General features: G+C 43.8%; 1 protein-coding gene across 2 annotated transcripts in view; it reads left to right on the top strand.

Moving 5' to 3' along the window:
- LOC139391190 (c-Maf inducing protein) overlaps nt 1-15,854 on the top strand; it is a 43,990-nt gene that overhangs the window by 23,122 nt on the left and 5,014 nt on the right. For both annotated transcript variants that reach the window (XM_071138825.1, XM_071138912.1), the window contains exons 2-20: nt 579-704; nt 795-845; nt 1,412-1,573; nt 1,864-1,905; nt 2,654-2,716; nt 3,503-3,583; nt 3,745-3,848; nt 4,081-4,185; nt 4,665-5,066; nt 9,433-9,498; nt 11,771-11,797; nt 11,913-11,961; nt 12,049-12,156; nt 12,250-12,366; nt 12,481-12,621; nt 12,996-13,043; nt 13,262-13,408; nt 15,122-15,227; nt 15,754-15,824. In XM_071138825.1, coding sequence (XP_070994926.1) covers nt 579-704; nt 795-845; nt 1,412-1,573; nt 1,864-1,905; nt 2,654-2,716; nt 3,503-3,583; nt 3,745-3,848; nt 4,081-4,185; nt 4,665-5,066; nt 9,433-9,498; nt 11,771-11,797; nt 11,913-11,961; nt 12,049-12,156; nt 12,250-12,366; nt 12,481-12,621; nt 12,996-13,043; nt 13,262-13,408; nt 15,122-15,227; nt 15,754-15,824 — 2,016 coding nt within the window. The remainder of the gene's footprint in view (nt 1-578; nt 705-794; nt 846-1,411; nt 1,574-1,863; nt 1,906-2,653; nt 2,717-3,502; nt 3,584-3,744; nt 3,849-4,080; nt 4,186-4,664; nt 5,067-9,432; nt 9,499-11,770; nt 11,798-11,912; nt 11,962-12,048; nt 12,157-12,249; nt 12,367-12,480; nt 12,622-12,995; nt 13,044-13,261; nt 13,409-15,121; nt 15,228-15,753; nt 15,825-15,854) is intronic.

Genomic DNA, 15,854 nt, shown 5'->3' with positions numbered 1-15,854 from the left:
TGTGGTGTTTGATGCAAAAAAACCAGTTTAAAATGCATCATTATTACATTACCATTATGGCTATTGGCTACTTAGCTTATTCAAGCCTGTCTCAAAACCCAACTGCCCCTTACAGGAAAAAAAGCTCTTTACCTGACTCGCTTTTCAAAGATAGAATCCTACTCCGGTGCGTTCTGCCCACAACAAAATCTCTTACATAATTAGTTTGACATATTAACTCTTGCATAGTAGTTTGTTTTGTTTTGGTATGTTGCATTGAAAATGGCTAATATTGTGTTGATTCGATCACAATTCCCACAGTAAAGAGAAAGGTTGATAGTGTTAAGAGTGGAAAACTCAAGAAAGTTGAGTGACGTTCAATCTCGTGCTTCTCTGCCCGCTCTGATATTTCTTCTGTCCGCAGCTTTGAGGAAACATTGGTCATCAGTACAGTGATCATTATGACTTCCCAATGAGAAATTGTTTGGAACACTGTGATAGCCTGTCTGTTGGCCTTGTATTTGTCTATACAAATGTACAGCCAGCGTGTGTAGCATGTACGAATGAGTGGTTGACATTATTTCTCTCATGGTCTCTAGCCCACGGGGTACATGGAGGCTGCCCTGTCCTACAGTACCATAGAGGACCTGCAGCTGCTCTCCTGGGATAATGCCCCCAAATATTGTGTGCAGCTCAGCTTCCCCGGGGGCACTGTCCTCCTGCAGGTATGCCCTGTACCCTCCCTCCCTCTTCATGTAACATGACGTGCATGTGTGCTTTCGATCTGTTACCTGATGGTCTGTGTGCCCTAACAGGCAGCCAACAGCTATCTGCGGGACCAGTGGTTTCATTCCCTGCAGTGGAAGGTAGGATTACTATGATGAAGTATTAATTGGTTTGTGTTCAACAAGACTCACAGAACTTTGCACAGAGATTTTATTTGTAGGCTACACGGAGAGCTACATGGACAGGGCACGTGGGAAGGGGTCCCACTGGAGGTCGGGGGCTCCCCAAATAGCATGTGATAGGAAAATGTGTAGAATTAAAGGAAATGTGCTTTACAATTCCAAAATGTTCTCATAACTTCAAGGCAAAATGTGTAGAATAGCAGGAAACTTGCCTTAAAACTGAAACATTTTATCTTGGCCTTATGACAAAATGTGTAGAATAGCATTATAAAACTGCACAAATGTTTTGAAAGTTACTTTTATTTAAATATTATTAAATCAAATAATTTTTTTCTTATTTGGGGCACCCTCGGAGGTCGATGCCCATGGGCCTCAGATGCATTCGTCCTGTAATGCATGCGTTTCCCTCATGTATCTTTGCATTGGTTTGATAAGCCTATAAAGCAACATTGTGTCCCAAAGGCTTGAAGCCTATTGTAGTTAATCTGTATGTGGTTATGTGTGTGCCTCTATTTTCTAACCAGAAAAAGATCTATAAGTACCGTAAGGTTCTGAACAACCCGAGTCGCTGGGAGGTGGTTCTGAAGGAGATCAGATCACTGGTGGACATGGCCTTGACCTCTCCCCTGCAGGACGAGTCCATTCACCAGGCCCCGCTGCAAATCATCTCCACCCTGCTGGCCGAGGTATGCCAATCTGCTGGCCTCGCACACACGCACGCCCGCAGTCATCTCACACACACACACACTACAATACACCCCCCCCCCCCACTACAATACACACACCACAACTACAATACACACACTACAATACACACACCTGCTGCTGGGAGCTCAGCTCAAAACACACAGATGCCTGCTGTTTGGCAGAGTCAGAACTGTTTGTCAGTTTGGGAGTGGCTCTTTTCAATTTGTTTGTCTGCTCTCGCTCTCTGATCATACCTGTCCCACTTCTGTTGTGCCCTCTGCCTCCCCAGAACACCAACCTCAGCTCTCAGGACCATGAGAACATCATTGTGGTGAGTTTAAAGGGGAATGGAAGCACTAGCTTCTAGAACGCCAGCTTCCTGTAATTGTAAATTGCCATGCTTTCTTTGTTCATATTATTACGTCAGTGACTGGACAGAAACAATTTTGTAGTTTAGCAATGGCGAAGTTTAGTGAAAGTGACCTGTTCGACAGGTAAAAACCTGGTCAAACTGCTGAGACTGCACATTTTTTTGCCTATTATTGCAGCTCAGAAGGCGTGTCGAGCAGGTTAGCAATAGGCCCCTGGATAGCAGCTTTGATGATGGACAGCTATTCCGTAGCAGCGGCACCCACTGGTGTTCGTGTGGATGCTAGTCAGATTATGCCCACTTACTATTGTTACAGTGTAATGGTGTATTCATCTGGATGTGTTTGTGTCCATACCCCTATGGACCCTGGCCACTTGAATCATAGGATGATTGCATTATTAAACTGTTGCAGCACACGAGGTACAGTTAAATCTACACTTGTTGCATACGAACAGCTGCTCACCTTATTTACCTGTCTTGAGGCGAATTGAGAGCTAAGATAATACAGCCCTAGAGGATAATAGGGACAGCTGTGTACTTTTAAGTTGACTTCTGCAGTAACTCTTGGGAATTATACTAGGATAGCAGAGTTTATTGGCCCATGACAGGTTGCTGGCAAAGGGCCATTGTAAATACAAGATAGCATGGTTGGGGAAATTGTGAAGTTGTATTGATCAGTCCTGTCTCTGGTATCTCTGTGTGTCCCTAGGCCATCGCTCCTCTCCTGGAAAAGAACCACCCTCCACCGGACCTGTGTGAGTTCTTCTGCAAGGTAAAGATGGGGCCCAAACATTTCACCTCAACCTGTTGTCAAAATCATAACTGTCTAGGTACTTAGTTAGTGCTAGTAGTAATATCACTATTCAGCTTGAAATGCCTCCACCCGCCCCATACAATTGCTAGCTTTTCGGGGGCGTAGCTGGCTGAAGGGCCCTACACCCTATGCAAACAGAGCGACGGAGCGTAGTTTGCATGAAGTGTGTAGAGGCCTTTAGGCATTGTCAAGAGGGCGGTCTTGTGTGTTTTTGCGAGACAGAGGATCCGAGATCTAGGCCCGGTAGGACTTGAGGAATCAAACACACTGATGTCCCTCACCCTAGGGCCATTGTTGGAGCAGAGGATTTCAACTCTTTACAACCATGGCTATCATTAACAGCACAGTTAGTTTTTCCGGGCCTAGTTAATAGAACATTTAGATGGCTGAGATGGAAACGGCGTTTCGGTACAATTTTATAAATGCCGACAGATCATTTGTTAGTTTGATATGGTGTGATCTTTTTATGCCAGTAAAATCAATTACGTGAGAAATGGCGGTCGAAACGCCTTTATGTGCAAATATTGATATAATAACCATCATATCGAAGTAAAATTGGAGTCACGCGATGACATGGAGTGTGTGGTCCTCCCAGTACGACTTGGGAAACCATGCAGTTTATCAGGTTATAGATTAAAACTTATGGTGGGAAAATGTGCATATTTTGTTGATGCGGATTTTAGAATATTGACATGAAAATCTGACATCTAGCTACTGTTAAATGGTGTTTGTGTGTTTGTGCAGCACTGTCGGGAGCGTCCCCGGTCGATGGTTGTGATTGAAGTGTTCACCCCTGTGGTCCAGAGAATCCTCAAACACAACATGGTGAGCTGAGTTTTCCATCTTATTTCCTGTCAAGGGTCACGCTCAGTTTGTTTATGTCTGTTTTCTTCTGTGGTCATATATTGGAGTGAGTCAAAGCTCACTATACTGCCTCTTGTCCTCTCTATCCCCATGTTTATTTCTCTGCCTCCTCTCTCTGTCAGGACTTTGGGAAATGCCCCAGACTGCGTCTCTTCACTCAAGAGTACATCTTAGCTCTAAATGAGCTCAACGCTGGGATGGAGGTCGTGAAGAAATTCATTCACAGGTGAGTCAGTGACAACATGTTTTTAGGACTGGAATTTTCTCCACCAACCCAAAACTCAGGACCTAGATATATCAACAGCACCCCCTTGTTTATTTTGCGTTTTCTCCACCAACCCAAAACTCAGGGCCTAGATATATCAACAGCACCCCCTTGTTTATTTTGTGTTTTCTCCACGTTCGATGGAGGGTGTTTAGGGTATTGAATGCTAATTTTGTGTGTGGCTGTGTTTCAGCATGCATGGTCCCTCCGGGCAATGCCCTCACCCCCGCGTCCTGCCCAACCTGGTGGCAGTGTGCCTGGCTGCCATCTACTCCTGCTATGAGGAGTTAATCAACAGGTGAGTGATGTACTGTTACTGTAGTGTTCTGTAGAACCACCACACAGACTAGACTCAATGGCCAAATAAACCTCCCAGGTTAGCATAGGCTATTCTCCTCTCCTTTAAACATTTTAAATGAGATGTTGACTTGAGTAATGAGTCATCTAATTGGTTATCATAACATCATCACCCTGAGCCACTGGGTCCTCAGCCCCCGTGAGAGGACATTTGCTACATTTCCGTGACATTGTCACACCAGAGAATCATCGCTCGGTTACATGGCTCTCCTCACTCTCCCTCTAAGTACACAGGGGTTGTAACAGAGACATACAACCCCAACAGAATGACATGCATTCTTACTATGGGCCTCAATGTTGTAGTCTTGAAATTATTATTCAATGTGTGATACTGTGACTTTCTCCATTCCTCTCTTACACAATATTTTCCCCTCTCCATCAATATCTCTCTCTCCTCTTGCCCACTCTCTTGCTGTCTAGCCGGGACAACTCCCCAAGTCTGAAGGAGATCAGGAACGGCTGCCAGCAACAGAATGAGCGTAAACCCCCCCTGCCCCTCCGCCTGCTGCGCCCAGAGCCCCCCACACCTCCACCAACGTCCCTGCTGCCCCTCTCCCCTCCCCCCTCAGCTCCCCTCTCCCCTTCTCCCACACTGCCCCTCTCTCCCCCGCCCTCCATCGTCAACTCCAGTGAGATCCTGGTGGAGTTGGAACGCAACAACAACACTGCCAACGCCAGGCGGAAGGGCCCAGCGGGAAGCAACAGTGAGCCCAACCTGATCGACTGTTTGCTGGTCAGCCCCGCACTCAACGCCCTGTCAATCCAGCTGCCTGCCCAGGCCGACCGCGTGTTGGGCTGCTTCGCACTCATCCTCAAAATGCTGTGAGTTACCACTACTGTTACTTAGGGCTGTGACGATACCAGTATCGCAATACTTTTTCCTTGGAAAAAATGAAAACACAAAGCAGAACAAACTCTTTGGTCCTTTAAAAACCTGCTGTATGTAAAATATTGTGCTATAGCTTGGAAAATAAATACATGTGACTCTGTTTCCAACATCAGGGCTGTTTTTCTGAAGAAGTTAAATCTGCTTCATGTTTTGTTTCCTTGCCTGATATTAACGAGTATCATCTCGGCCCTGTAATGCCTCTCCCTTACTGCCTGCCTTACTATGTCTGTGTGTGTCTAAGGGGGCTTTCACACCAAGTTTGTTTTAAGCAGGGTTTTTTTCTTACTCTGGTACTTTTACCCACTACAATCGGTTTGTTTGGACAGAACACAATCTGCACTCGGGTGACAACACACTGTGGTTTGTTCAAATAGAGTGGTCTCGGTCCCATTCCATTCATACTGTGGTTTGTTCAAATAGGGTGGTCTCGGTCCCATTCCATTCATACTGTGGTGCAGTTCAAACAGGGTGGTCTCGGTCCCATTCCATTCATACTGTGGTTTGTTCAAATAGGGTGGTCTCGGTCCCATTCCATTCATACTGTGGTGCAGTTCAAACAGGGTGGTCTCGGTCCCATTCCATTCATACTGTGGTTTGTTCAAATAGGGTGGTCTCGGTCCCATTCCATTCATACTGTGATGCAGTTCAAACAGGGTGGTCTCGGTCCCATTCCATTCATACTGTGGTGCAGTTCAAACAGGGTGGTCTCGGTCCCATTCCATTCATACTGTGGTGCAGTTCAAACAGGGTGGTCTCGGTCCCATTCCATTCATACTGTGGTGCAGTTCAAACAGGGTGGTCTCGGTCCCATTCCATTCATACTGTGGTGCAGTTCAAACAGGGTGGTCTCGGTCCCATTCCATTCATACTGTGGTGCAGTTCAAACAGGGTGGTCTCGGTCCCATTCCATTCATACTGTGGTGCAGTTCAAATAGGGTGGTCTCGGTCCCATTCCATTCATACTGTGGTGCAGTTCAAATAGGGTGGTCTCGGTCCCATTCCATTCATACTGTGGTGCAGTTCGCTGCAGGTGAAAACACAGTCTGGTCGAAACACAGGAAAAGAATCAGAGGTGCGCAGTATTATCGGTTGTTTGACTGCAAGCATTTGATTAAATGCATGCAATATTGTAACTTGATATCTCTGAAACGTTTTGTGTGTAGCGGTGTGCATTTATGAGCGCATCTGACGCAGAGTCATGTCTTCTTTGTTGGCTGCATGTCACAGTTTCCTCACACATGCGGAAGTAATATGAAGGTTGGGGCCAATGTTCCCTCTAAGCTGCGCGTGGGCATGCAGCTCCCCCAGGACTGCCACGCAGAAGTATCAGACCGCGCAGAGAAGTGCGAGATTGAACTTCTCATCTTTCTAGTTTTCCCCTTTAGTTAACACTATCAACGTTTCCCTTTGTGTGACTGGTGATCGAATCAACTCAATATTAGACACTTTCAATGTAACATATCGAAACAAAGCAAACTAAGCAAAATATTTTCTTGTCGGCAGAGTGCATTGGAGTAGGATTCTATTGCATTGACAGGCACTAATCAGACCTATACTCTACACGGACTGGTGCACCATAACCAATCAGAGCTGCAGTATACCTATAAGCAAATAGACCATTGCCATATATGGATCTGTGCCATTCACTTTGAACTGGACTGTGTTTACAGTATGACTGGTGGCGAGTAGATGCACTTGTTTTGAGATCAAAGCAAGAGCTGCATGTACATTTCTTCATATTCTTTCCTAGTAAGTGAATTATTAGCCCAGTTATGGCTAATTTCTAGTCAGCAATGGGGGAGTGATTGCTTCCTACAAGAGCACAAAACATGTACATTACTAGATGTCTTTGAAAAGCGAGTCAGGTAAAGAGCATTTTTTTCTGTCTGAAAGGGGCAGTGTTGTATTTTGAGACAGGCTTAAATAAGCTAAGTAGCCAATAGGCAGAGAGTAGCATAATGTGTCTGATTCTCTGTTATAATTTTATGGGAATAATTCATTACATTTTGTAAACTGGTTTCTTGCATCAAACAACACAACATTTTCAGTCACCTCATTTGTCTGAAGGACAAGTGGATTAACAGGTTAATGTCAATCACTACATGTTTTTTTCTTAAGTCTCATTGAATGTAGTCTTACATTGAACACCACACATTGGCTGCTACTGTAGGCTAAATGGTAGAACATCTATTTCCATGTTAAAATGTTATGGGATGCATTTTCTCCATTGTCTTTTATGGTAGGCCAGTCTGATAGGCCTACAGTGCCTTCGGGAAATATTCAGACCCCTTGACTTTTTACACATTTTGTTACGTTACGGCCTTATTCTAAATGGATAAAAAAAATACAATCCTCAGCAATCTACACACAATAACCCATAATAACCTGCTTTCAATTTGTCTTTAGAATTTTTTGCAAATGTATTAAATATAAAAGGCAGAAATACCTTATTTACATAAGTATTCAAACCTTTTGCTATAGGACTCGAAATGTAGCTCCGATGCATCCTGTTTCCATTGATCATCCTTGAGCTGTTTTTACAACTTGATTGGAGTCCACCTGTGATAAATTCAATTGATTGGACATGATTTGGAAAGGCACACTCCTGTCTATATAAAGTCCCACAGTTGACAGTGCATGTCGAAGCAAAAACCAAGCCATGAGGTCGAAGGAATTGTCCATAGAGCTCCGAGACAGGATTTTGTCGAGGCACAGATCTGGAGAAGGGTACCAAAGCATTGAAGGTCCGCAGGAACACAGTGGCCTCCATCATTCTTAAATAGAAGAAGTTTTGAACCAGACTCTTCCTAGAGCTGTCCGCCCGGCCAAACTGAGCATTTGGGGGAGAAGGGCCTTGGTCAGGGAGGTGACCAAGAACCCGATGGTGACTCTGACAGAGCTCCTCTGAAGAGATGGGAGAACCTTCCAGAAGGCACTTAAGACTTGCAGACCATTTTCCTGCAATTGTACACATTTCTCCAAGGAGCCAAGACATTTTTGCCGTTTTAAAGCTGATTTCCTACAACTCTATGTAGAGTCCCTTTAGAAAGTATTCATACCCCTTGACTTACTCTACATTTTGTGTTACAGCTATTGTGTGCCGCCCTATGGGACTACCAATCACGGCCGGTTGTGATACAGCCTGGATTCGAACCAGGGTGTCTGTAGTGACGTCTCTAGCACTGAGATGTAGTGCCTTAGACCACTGCGCCACTCGGGAGCCCAAAAAAACATGGAATGAGTGGCTGTGTCCAAACTTTTGACTGGTATTGTAGGCCCATTATCTTCCCTACATACTTTATCTCTTTTAGTCTTTTAAATTGACACTGAAAGCATTTTTCGATCCCGATAATGTATTTAATTAATATACATGTATACAGTTTATTACAGAAACACATATCATACACAAACAAAACACACAGCAAATGCATCCAACCAATTTGTAGAGTAACAAACTTGACGTAGTCATTGAGTGCTATGAATATGGGACCAAATACAGAACTTTTTAATACGCAAGTGAATTTGTCCCAATACTTTTTCTCCCCTAATATGGGTGTACAATAAGTGCTGTGATTTCTTAACAATTCACCCGATATGGATGGAAATACGCTCAAATTAAAGCTGACAGTCTGCAATTTACCGTTCTAGTCATTGTTTGATTCCAAATTCAAAGTTAAGTATAGAGCCAAAAAAAAGAGAAGGCTTCACTGTCCCAATAATTATGGAGGGCACTGTATATATAAATATATATTTTTTTTCTTCTCTATTTTTCACTGTTATGAGCGAGCATATGTGGCCCAAAGAAAATGCATAGGCCCTGCCCGTCCAAGGATTTCAATGTCAGAAAAATCCCTGCAAACAAAATTTTGTGAAAAAGCCCTAAGTGTAAACAATAATGAATATGTGGTGCTATCTGTGTGGGCTGTGCTGAGCAGCTGGACACAGCTGCTGACTCTGTCCTACTGGGGAATAATTCAAAAGGAGGGAGTGCTGCTTAGTGTGTCTCTCTGAATGGATGGATGACATGGATGTGACCGCTGTCGAGCAAGATGTTATATTATGTGTGTGAGAATAGGGGGAATGAACTAAATAGTGTGTCTGTAACAACGACACTGTTACTTAACAGACATGAATCTGATCCTCGTACCATTTGAATTAATGGATTTTTTGGCATCATGGGACTATACTCAGGTTACCTCTTGTGATTCCCTTGGTGACCAGCCCTTTGCTCTCATTCTGTGTACCCCTTTCTGTTGTGTACCTCTTTCTATCATTCACTTTCTCTCTCCAACCACTCAGGTCTGACTACGATGACTGGAGACCAGCCCTGGCCAGTCTGCTGCAGCCCATCCCCTTCCCCAAAGAGTAAGTATACTGCCCTTAAAGCATTAGACCTCACTAAATTCTTCAGTCATACAGAAGCTATACTTAAATCCAAACTGGTTCTCTAGCAGATTAATAAGAATTGCTGACCCCGTGTTCAACCATGGCCTTTTTCCCTTCATTCAGATTACAACCTTTCACTTTCAGTTATTTGAAAATGAAATCATCTCCACAATATCGCTATTTTTAAAACAAGAAAGTTGGTTGCAATTTCAGTTTAACCAGAAAAGACAGAACAAATATTACGGTTAAACTCAAATATACTAATTGATCAAATGAAAAGTATAATCTTTGTAAATGATGTCATAATTATGACTGGTGGAGTTGTATCACACATGCAGCTAGCAAAATAATATGTACATGTCTGCTCTTTCCAAAATTACAACCAACTAATTGCAGCATTACTGCAAACATCGAAGAGGCAAGTGGAAGTAGGAGAAAGTAAGGAACTTGTCTGTTGGCCCAGCATTAAAGACCAACATTGGTTGAAGAAAATTGTAATGAATAAAAAAGTATACCAGTTTAATATAAGGACCCAAAAATTGACAGCTGTGCCATACAGATGCCAAAATAGTTGGTAAGAGATGTTCGATGCACCGACTCCATTGCACATGGTTTATGAACTGAAAGTATGACACCAGCTCGTTGAATATCTCATACCAAAATCTTGGGCATTAATATGAAGTTGGTCCCCCCTTTGCTGCTATAACAGCCTCCACTCTTCTGGAAAGGCTTTCCACGAGATGTTGGAACGTTGCTGCGGGGACTTGCTTCGGTTCAGACACAAGCATTAGTGAGGTCGGGCGCTGATATTGGCCGATTTAGGTCTGGTTCGCAGTAGGCGTCACAATTCATCCCAAAGGTGTTTGTTGAGGTCAGCGATATCGATATGGCCCATGCTCTCCGCTGGTTCCAATAAGATAGGCTACTGTTTGCTTAATTGGGAGTTGATCATTTTGATAACTGGAAACAGATTTAGTCTTTTCTTTGTTTTCTCATTTCATTAATAGCCATTCCTTTCTAAGCTGTTTTTCCTACGATTGTATTTTTAAATATTGTGATTTGCTTAGGCCTATTTAACTGTTTTCCACTGACCACTGCAATACAACAATCAGTTATCTGGTAGGCTCGTTTTAAAACATGCTAATGATCTTCTTTGGTGTAGTATTTTTCATTTGTATTTTTATGTATATGCACAAGTCATTTTATATAGCAATTTTTTAAAACTTTCGGTGAAGCTTAACTTCCCCAAGCCTATTGGATATGCCGCCTATGTTGACATCAATGTGAAAGTAACCGGTGAATAAAACAGCTGGCCGTGAGACTTACAAGGCCTAGTTCAAATGCCAACATTAAATTCAGAGCCTTAACGGCAGACCGGCAAAGCAAACTGTCTGACACAGTTTCTGCTTTCTACTTTCTTAGTGAGAGAAAAGCATGTAGGCTGGCAGCTTCTCAGAGCGACACTCCGCATGGTCCTAAAGGCAGCTGTACAATACCCTTAACTGTCGTTGCATTTTAATTGTGATTGGAAGGATTTTAGTCAACTTTTTTTGTCAACAATTTTTATAGCCTACTTTTTTTTTTAATGGCCATTTTTGGTCTTGAGCTAGGGTATGGTGATTGCCCCTGAATTGTACAACAAAACTTATTTAGATAAAAAATTATACACAGTATATATTGTGAATCGCCCGTAAGTTCGCCCTCACCCACGGCTGGGACTGTGGGTGAGGGCCTCTCTCTGAGGTGTAGGATCCTGGGATTGGTGTTGACGTGGGTGTGCTGCTGAGGGGCCCTGATGGGGGATGGGATGGGCTCCGGGCTTGCTGCTGTAATTGGCTCCTCAGCCCTGGCCCTCATTACCAGTCACCTAAAGAGGACTGTTGTTGTCACAGCCGGGAGACTCACCTGCTGCTCACCTGCGCACCAGAGCCTAATCTAAGCATCCAGGTGTCGTTAGAAATGGCAAAACACTCCGACACAACTCCCAGAATGAATGAGTCAGACAGAACCCCCACACACACCCTAAGAGCTTCACATGGACTTGTATTTGTGTGTTTTGAAGATACGTTCAAACCAACAACAAAAACGGTCTGTACAGTATTTCCTATGCAATCCAGCTGCTATCTGTTCAATACCTTACTGCATGTTTGAGTGTAAACATGGTAGAAGTGTTTAAATCTGTTATGTTCCATTTCATCATGATTAGTGTATTACATGTTTTAATGATTATTCTTACCTCTCTCCTCTTTAGGGCCCTTGCACATGCCAAATTCACAAAGTAAGTATCTACAGCCATGACGTTTATTTAACAAATGTTACATTCAGTTACCGCCCAGATGAATCTGTAAGGAAAGCTTGAGGATTGTGCCTGACCTGTCTGTTTGTTTGAACAGAGAGCTGAAATATGTTATTCAGAGGTTTGCAGAAGACCCCAGACAGGAAGTGAGTGTGGCTCTATTATTCACTGTTTCACACTTGTTCTGTGCTAGGTTGGGGTGTGTGGTACTCATGGTTGTGTGCTTGTTGCAGGTCCACTCCTGTCTGCTCAGTGTGCGCTCTGGAAAGGATGGCTGGTTCCAGCTCTACAGTCCAGGGGGTGTGGCCTGTGATGATGATGGGGAGCTCTTTGCCAGCATGGTGAGTGTTTGGTGTTCTTACCCTAATAATCCTAACCCTCATGCCACCTTCTGTTCTAATTGGCTGGACTTGACATTTGATTCTCTCCTCCAGGTCCACATCCTTATGGGTTCCTGCTACAAAACGAAGAAGTTCCTCCTGTCCCTGGCTGAAAACAAGCTTGGACCCTGCATGCTCCTGGCTCTGCGTGGGAACCAAACCATGGTTGAGGTGTGTGTGTGCACCCGTAGCACAGAGCTGACCGGTTTTTATTAGTGTGTGAGTGTGTGGCAGAGAGGTATAAGTGTACAGGAAGCAGAAGTGACCCAAGTGTGTGTGTTTCAGATCCTGTGTCTGATGCTGGAGTACAACATCATGGAGAACAAGGACACCCAGCTGCAGATCATCTCCACCCTGGAGAGCACTCCGGTGGGCCTTCACATGTACGAGCAGCTGTGTGACAGGCAGAGGGAGCTCAAAGAGCTGGTGAGTTACTACTGTAAACCAACAAAGGCTCAAACACCACACGCTCAACCTCGCACCGCGTTCACAATTATTCTGCAATGTTTCCACAAAATAAACTAGATATCTGGTTCATCAGAGGACAGCTGTGGTATCTGCTCAGTTAAAACTGTTACTACTCTACACCGTCGACACAGCTAGAGATATCTATTCATTCTTCTGTGTTACCTAATCTTTCTCTGTTGTTACTTCATGGAAATATTAACCCTTTATCTAATTTAAAAGACCTCATATATTTCATCGGTGGCACATTGTTCACAGACACCACCTGCTGTCTGAATGAGGAACTGCAATGCCGGCTGTAATCAGTCAACGATTTGTTTCCCTTTCTCCCTCAGCAAAGAAAAGGAGGCCCAACCCGACTTACTCTGCCCTCCAAGTCTACGGTGAGATTGGCTTTTATTATGCTACTCCCATTCCCTTAAAGGTTATTCGTTTTTCTTTCATATGAACATATGATTAACTAAATGTTCAAATGTGGTAGGATTTGGTTTCCTTTTTTCTACATGTCTCTCCCAGACCCTCCGTCTCAATTAAACTCAAACAGCTTTATTATGTCTCTCGCTGCCTCTGTGTCCGACCATGTCTTTCTGTCTCTCTGTAGGATGCAGACCTTGCAAGGCTACTGAGCTCTGGCTCCTTTGGGAACCTGGAGAACCTGAGTCTTGCCTTTACCAATGTCACCAGTGCCTGTGCTGAACAGCTCATCAAGCTGCCCTCTCTCAAACAGCTCAACCTGTGGTCCACCCAGGTCAGAACACACACTCACAATCGCAAGTATTCACACACACGTACATTGAACAAAAATATAAACTGCAACAACAATTTCAAAGATTTTACTGTGTTGCAGTTCATACAAGGAAATCAATCAATTGAAATAAATTCATTAGACCCTAATCTATGGATTTCACATGACTGGGAATACAGATATGCATCTGTTGGTCACAGATACCTTTAAAAAAAATAGTAGGGGTGTGGATCAGAAAACCAGTCAGTATCTGGTGTGACCACCATTTGCCTTATACAGTGCGACACATCTCCATCTCCCCAGTAGAATATTGTCCCACTCCTCTTCAATAGCTGTGCAAAGTTGCTGTATATTGTTGGGAACTGGAACACGCTGTCGCACACTTCGATCCAGAGCATCCCTAACATTCTCAATGGGTGATATGTCTGGTGATATGCAGGCCATGGAAGAACTGGGTCATTTTCAGCTTCCAGGAATTGTGTACAGATCCTTGTGACATGGGGCCGTGCATTATCATGCTGAAACATGAGGTGATGGTAGGCGGATGAATGTCACGACAATCAGGTCCTGTCATGGTATCTGTGCATTCAAATTGCCATCAATAAAATGCAATTGTGTTTGTTGTCTGTAGCTTGTGCCTGCCCATACCATAACCCCACCGCCACCATGGGGCACTATGTTGACATCAGCAAACTGCTAACCCACATGACGCCATACATGCCCGGTACAGTTAAAACCGGGATTCATCCGTTAAGAGCACACTTGTCCAGCGTGCCAGTGACCATCGAATGTGAGTATTTGCTCACTGAAGTCGGTTAAGATGTCGAACTGCAGTCAGTGAGGACGGCAAACACTCAGATGAGCTTCCCTGGGATGGTTTCTGACAGTTTGTGCAGAAATTCTTTGGTTGTGCAAACCCACAGTTTCATCAGCTGTCTGGGTGGCTGGTCTCAGACGATCCCTCAGGTAAAGAAGTCGGATGTGGATGTCCTGGGCTGGCGTGGTCACACACACTGTCTGCAGTTATGAGGCCAGTTGGACGTGCTGCTAAATTCTCTAAAACAACGTTGGAGGGGGCTTATGGTACAGAAATAAACATTCAATTATCTGGCAAAGCTCTGGTGGACATTCCTGCAGTCAGCATGCCAATTGGACGCTCCCTCAACTTGAGACGTCTGTGGCATTTTATGTGTAAGTATAGTGGAGTGGCCTTTTATTGTCACCAGCACAAGGTGCACCTTTGTAATGATCATCCTGTTAAATCAGCTTCTTGATATGCCACACCTGTCAGGTGGATGGATTATCCTGGCAAATGAGAAATGCTCACTAACAGGGATGTAAACACATTTGTGTTTTTTTAAATCATATTTTTGTGCATATCTTATTTCAGCTCATGGAACATGGAACCAACACTTTACATGTTGCGTTTATATTTTTGTTCAGTTTATATTTAACATTTTAGCCATTTAGCAGACGCTCTTATCCAGAGCGACTTTCAGGAGCAATTAGGATTGTGTGCCTTGCTCAAGGACACATCGGCAGATTGTTCACCTTGTCTGCTCAGGGATTCGAACCAGCGACCTTTCGGTTACTGGCCCAAACACACACACACACACACACACACACACACACACACACACTTAGTTGTTATTTGAATTGGATAAGTAATACTGTGCATGACTTTGAAAGACATTATTCCTGTTGTCTTTCCTTCAGTTTGGAGATACAGGATTGCGGTTGCTGTCTGAACACTTGGCGTGTCTGCAGGTGTTGAATCTGTGTGAAACACCCGTGACCGACGCCGGCCTGCTGTCCCTCAGCTGTAAGAACTTGTCTCAATCATTTAACTATAGACTTCTCGCATACCATATACTTCTGGCCTGCCACACGACCTCATGCATTCAGTATAGATCAGGCTTCCCACACAATATCCTAACTCTATATACACTGAGTGCACAAAACATTAGGAACACTAACTCTTTCCATGACATAAACTGACCAGGTGAAGCTATGATCCCTTATTGAGGTCTACTGCTAAATTCTTGAGACAATTGAGACATGGATTGCGTATGTGTGCCATTCAGAGCGTGAATGGTCAAAAAACAAAAGATATAAGTGCCTTTGAACGAGGTATGGTAGTAGGTGCCAGGCGCACTGTTTTTTTTTTGTCTAGAACTGTTATGCTGCTGGGTTTTTCACGCTTAACAGTTTCCCATGTGTATCAAAAATGGTCCACCACCCAAAGGACATATATCCAACTTAACACAACTGTGGGAATCATAAGCTGTTCCTAATATTTTGTAGAGTCAGTGTCTGAACGGTGACTTATTTATGCGTGTCTCTTCCAGCCATGAAGAGCCTGTGCAGTTTGAACATGAACAGCACCAAGCTCACAGCAGACACATATGATGACTTAAAGGTCAGATGAACCTTCATTCCCTCTCTGACA

This window comes from Oncorhynchus clarkii, chromosome 1 (assembly GCF_045791955.1).
Source record: "Oncorhynchus clarkii lewisi isolate Uvic-CL-2024 chromosome 1, UVic_Ocla_1.0, whole genome shotgun sequence".
Lineage (NCBI taxonomy): Eukaryota > Metazoa > Chordata > Actinopteri > Salmoniformes > Salmonidae > Oncorhynchus > Oncorhynchus clarkii.
Note: the sequence above shows the minus strand (reverse complement) of the source record. Positions and strands in the feature narration are given on the sequence as shown.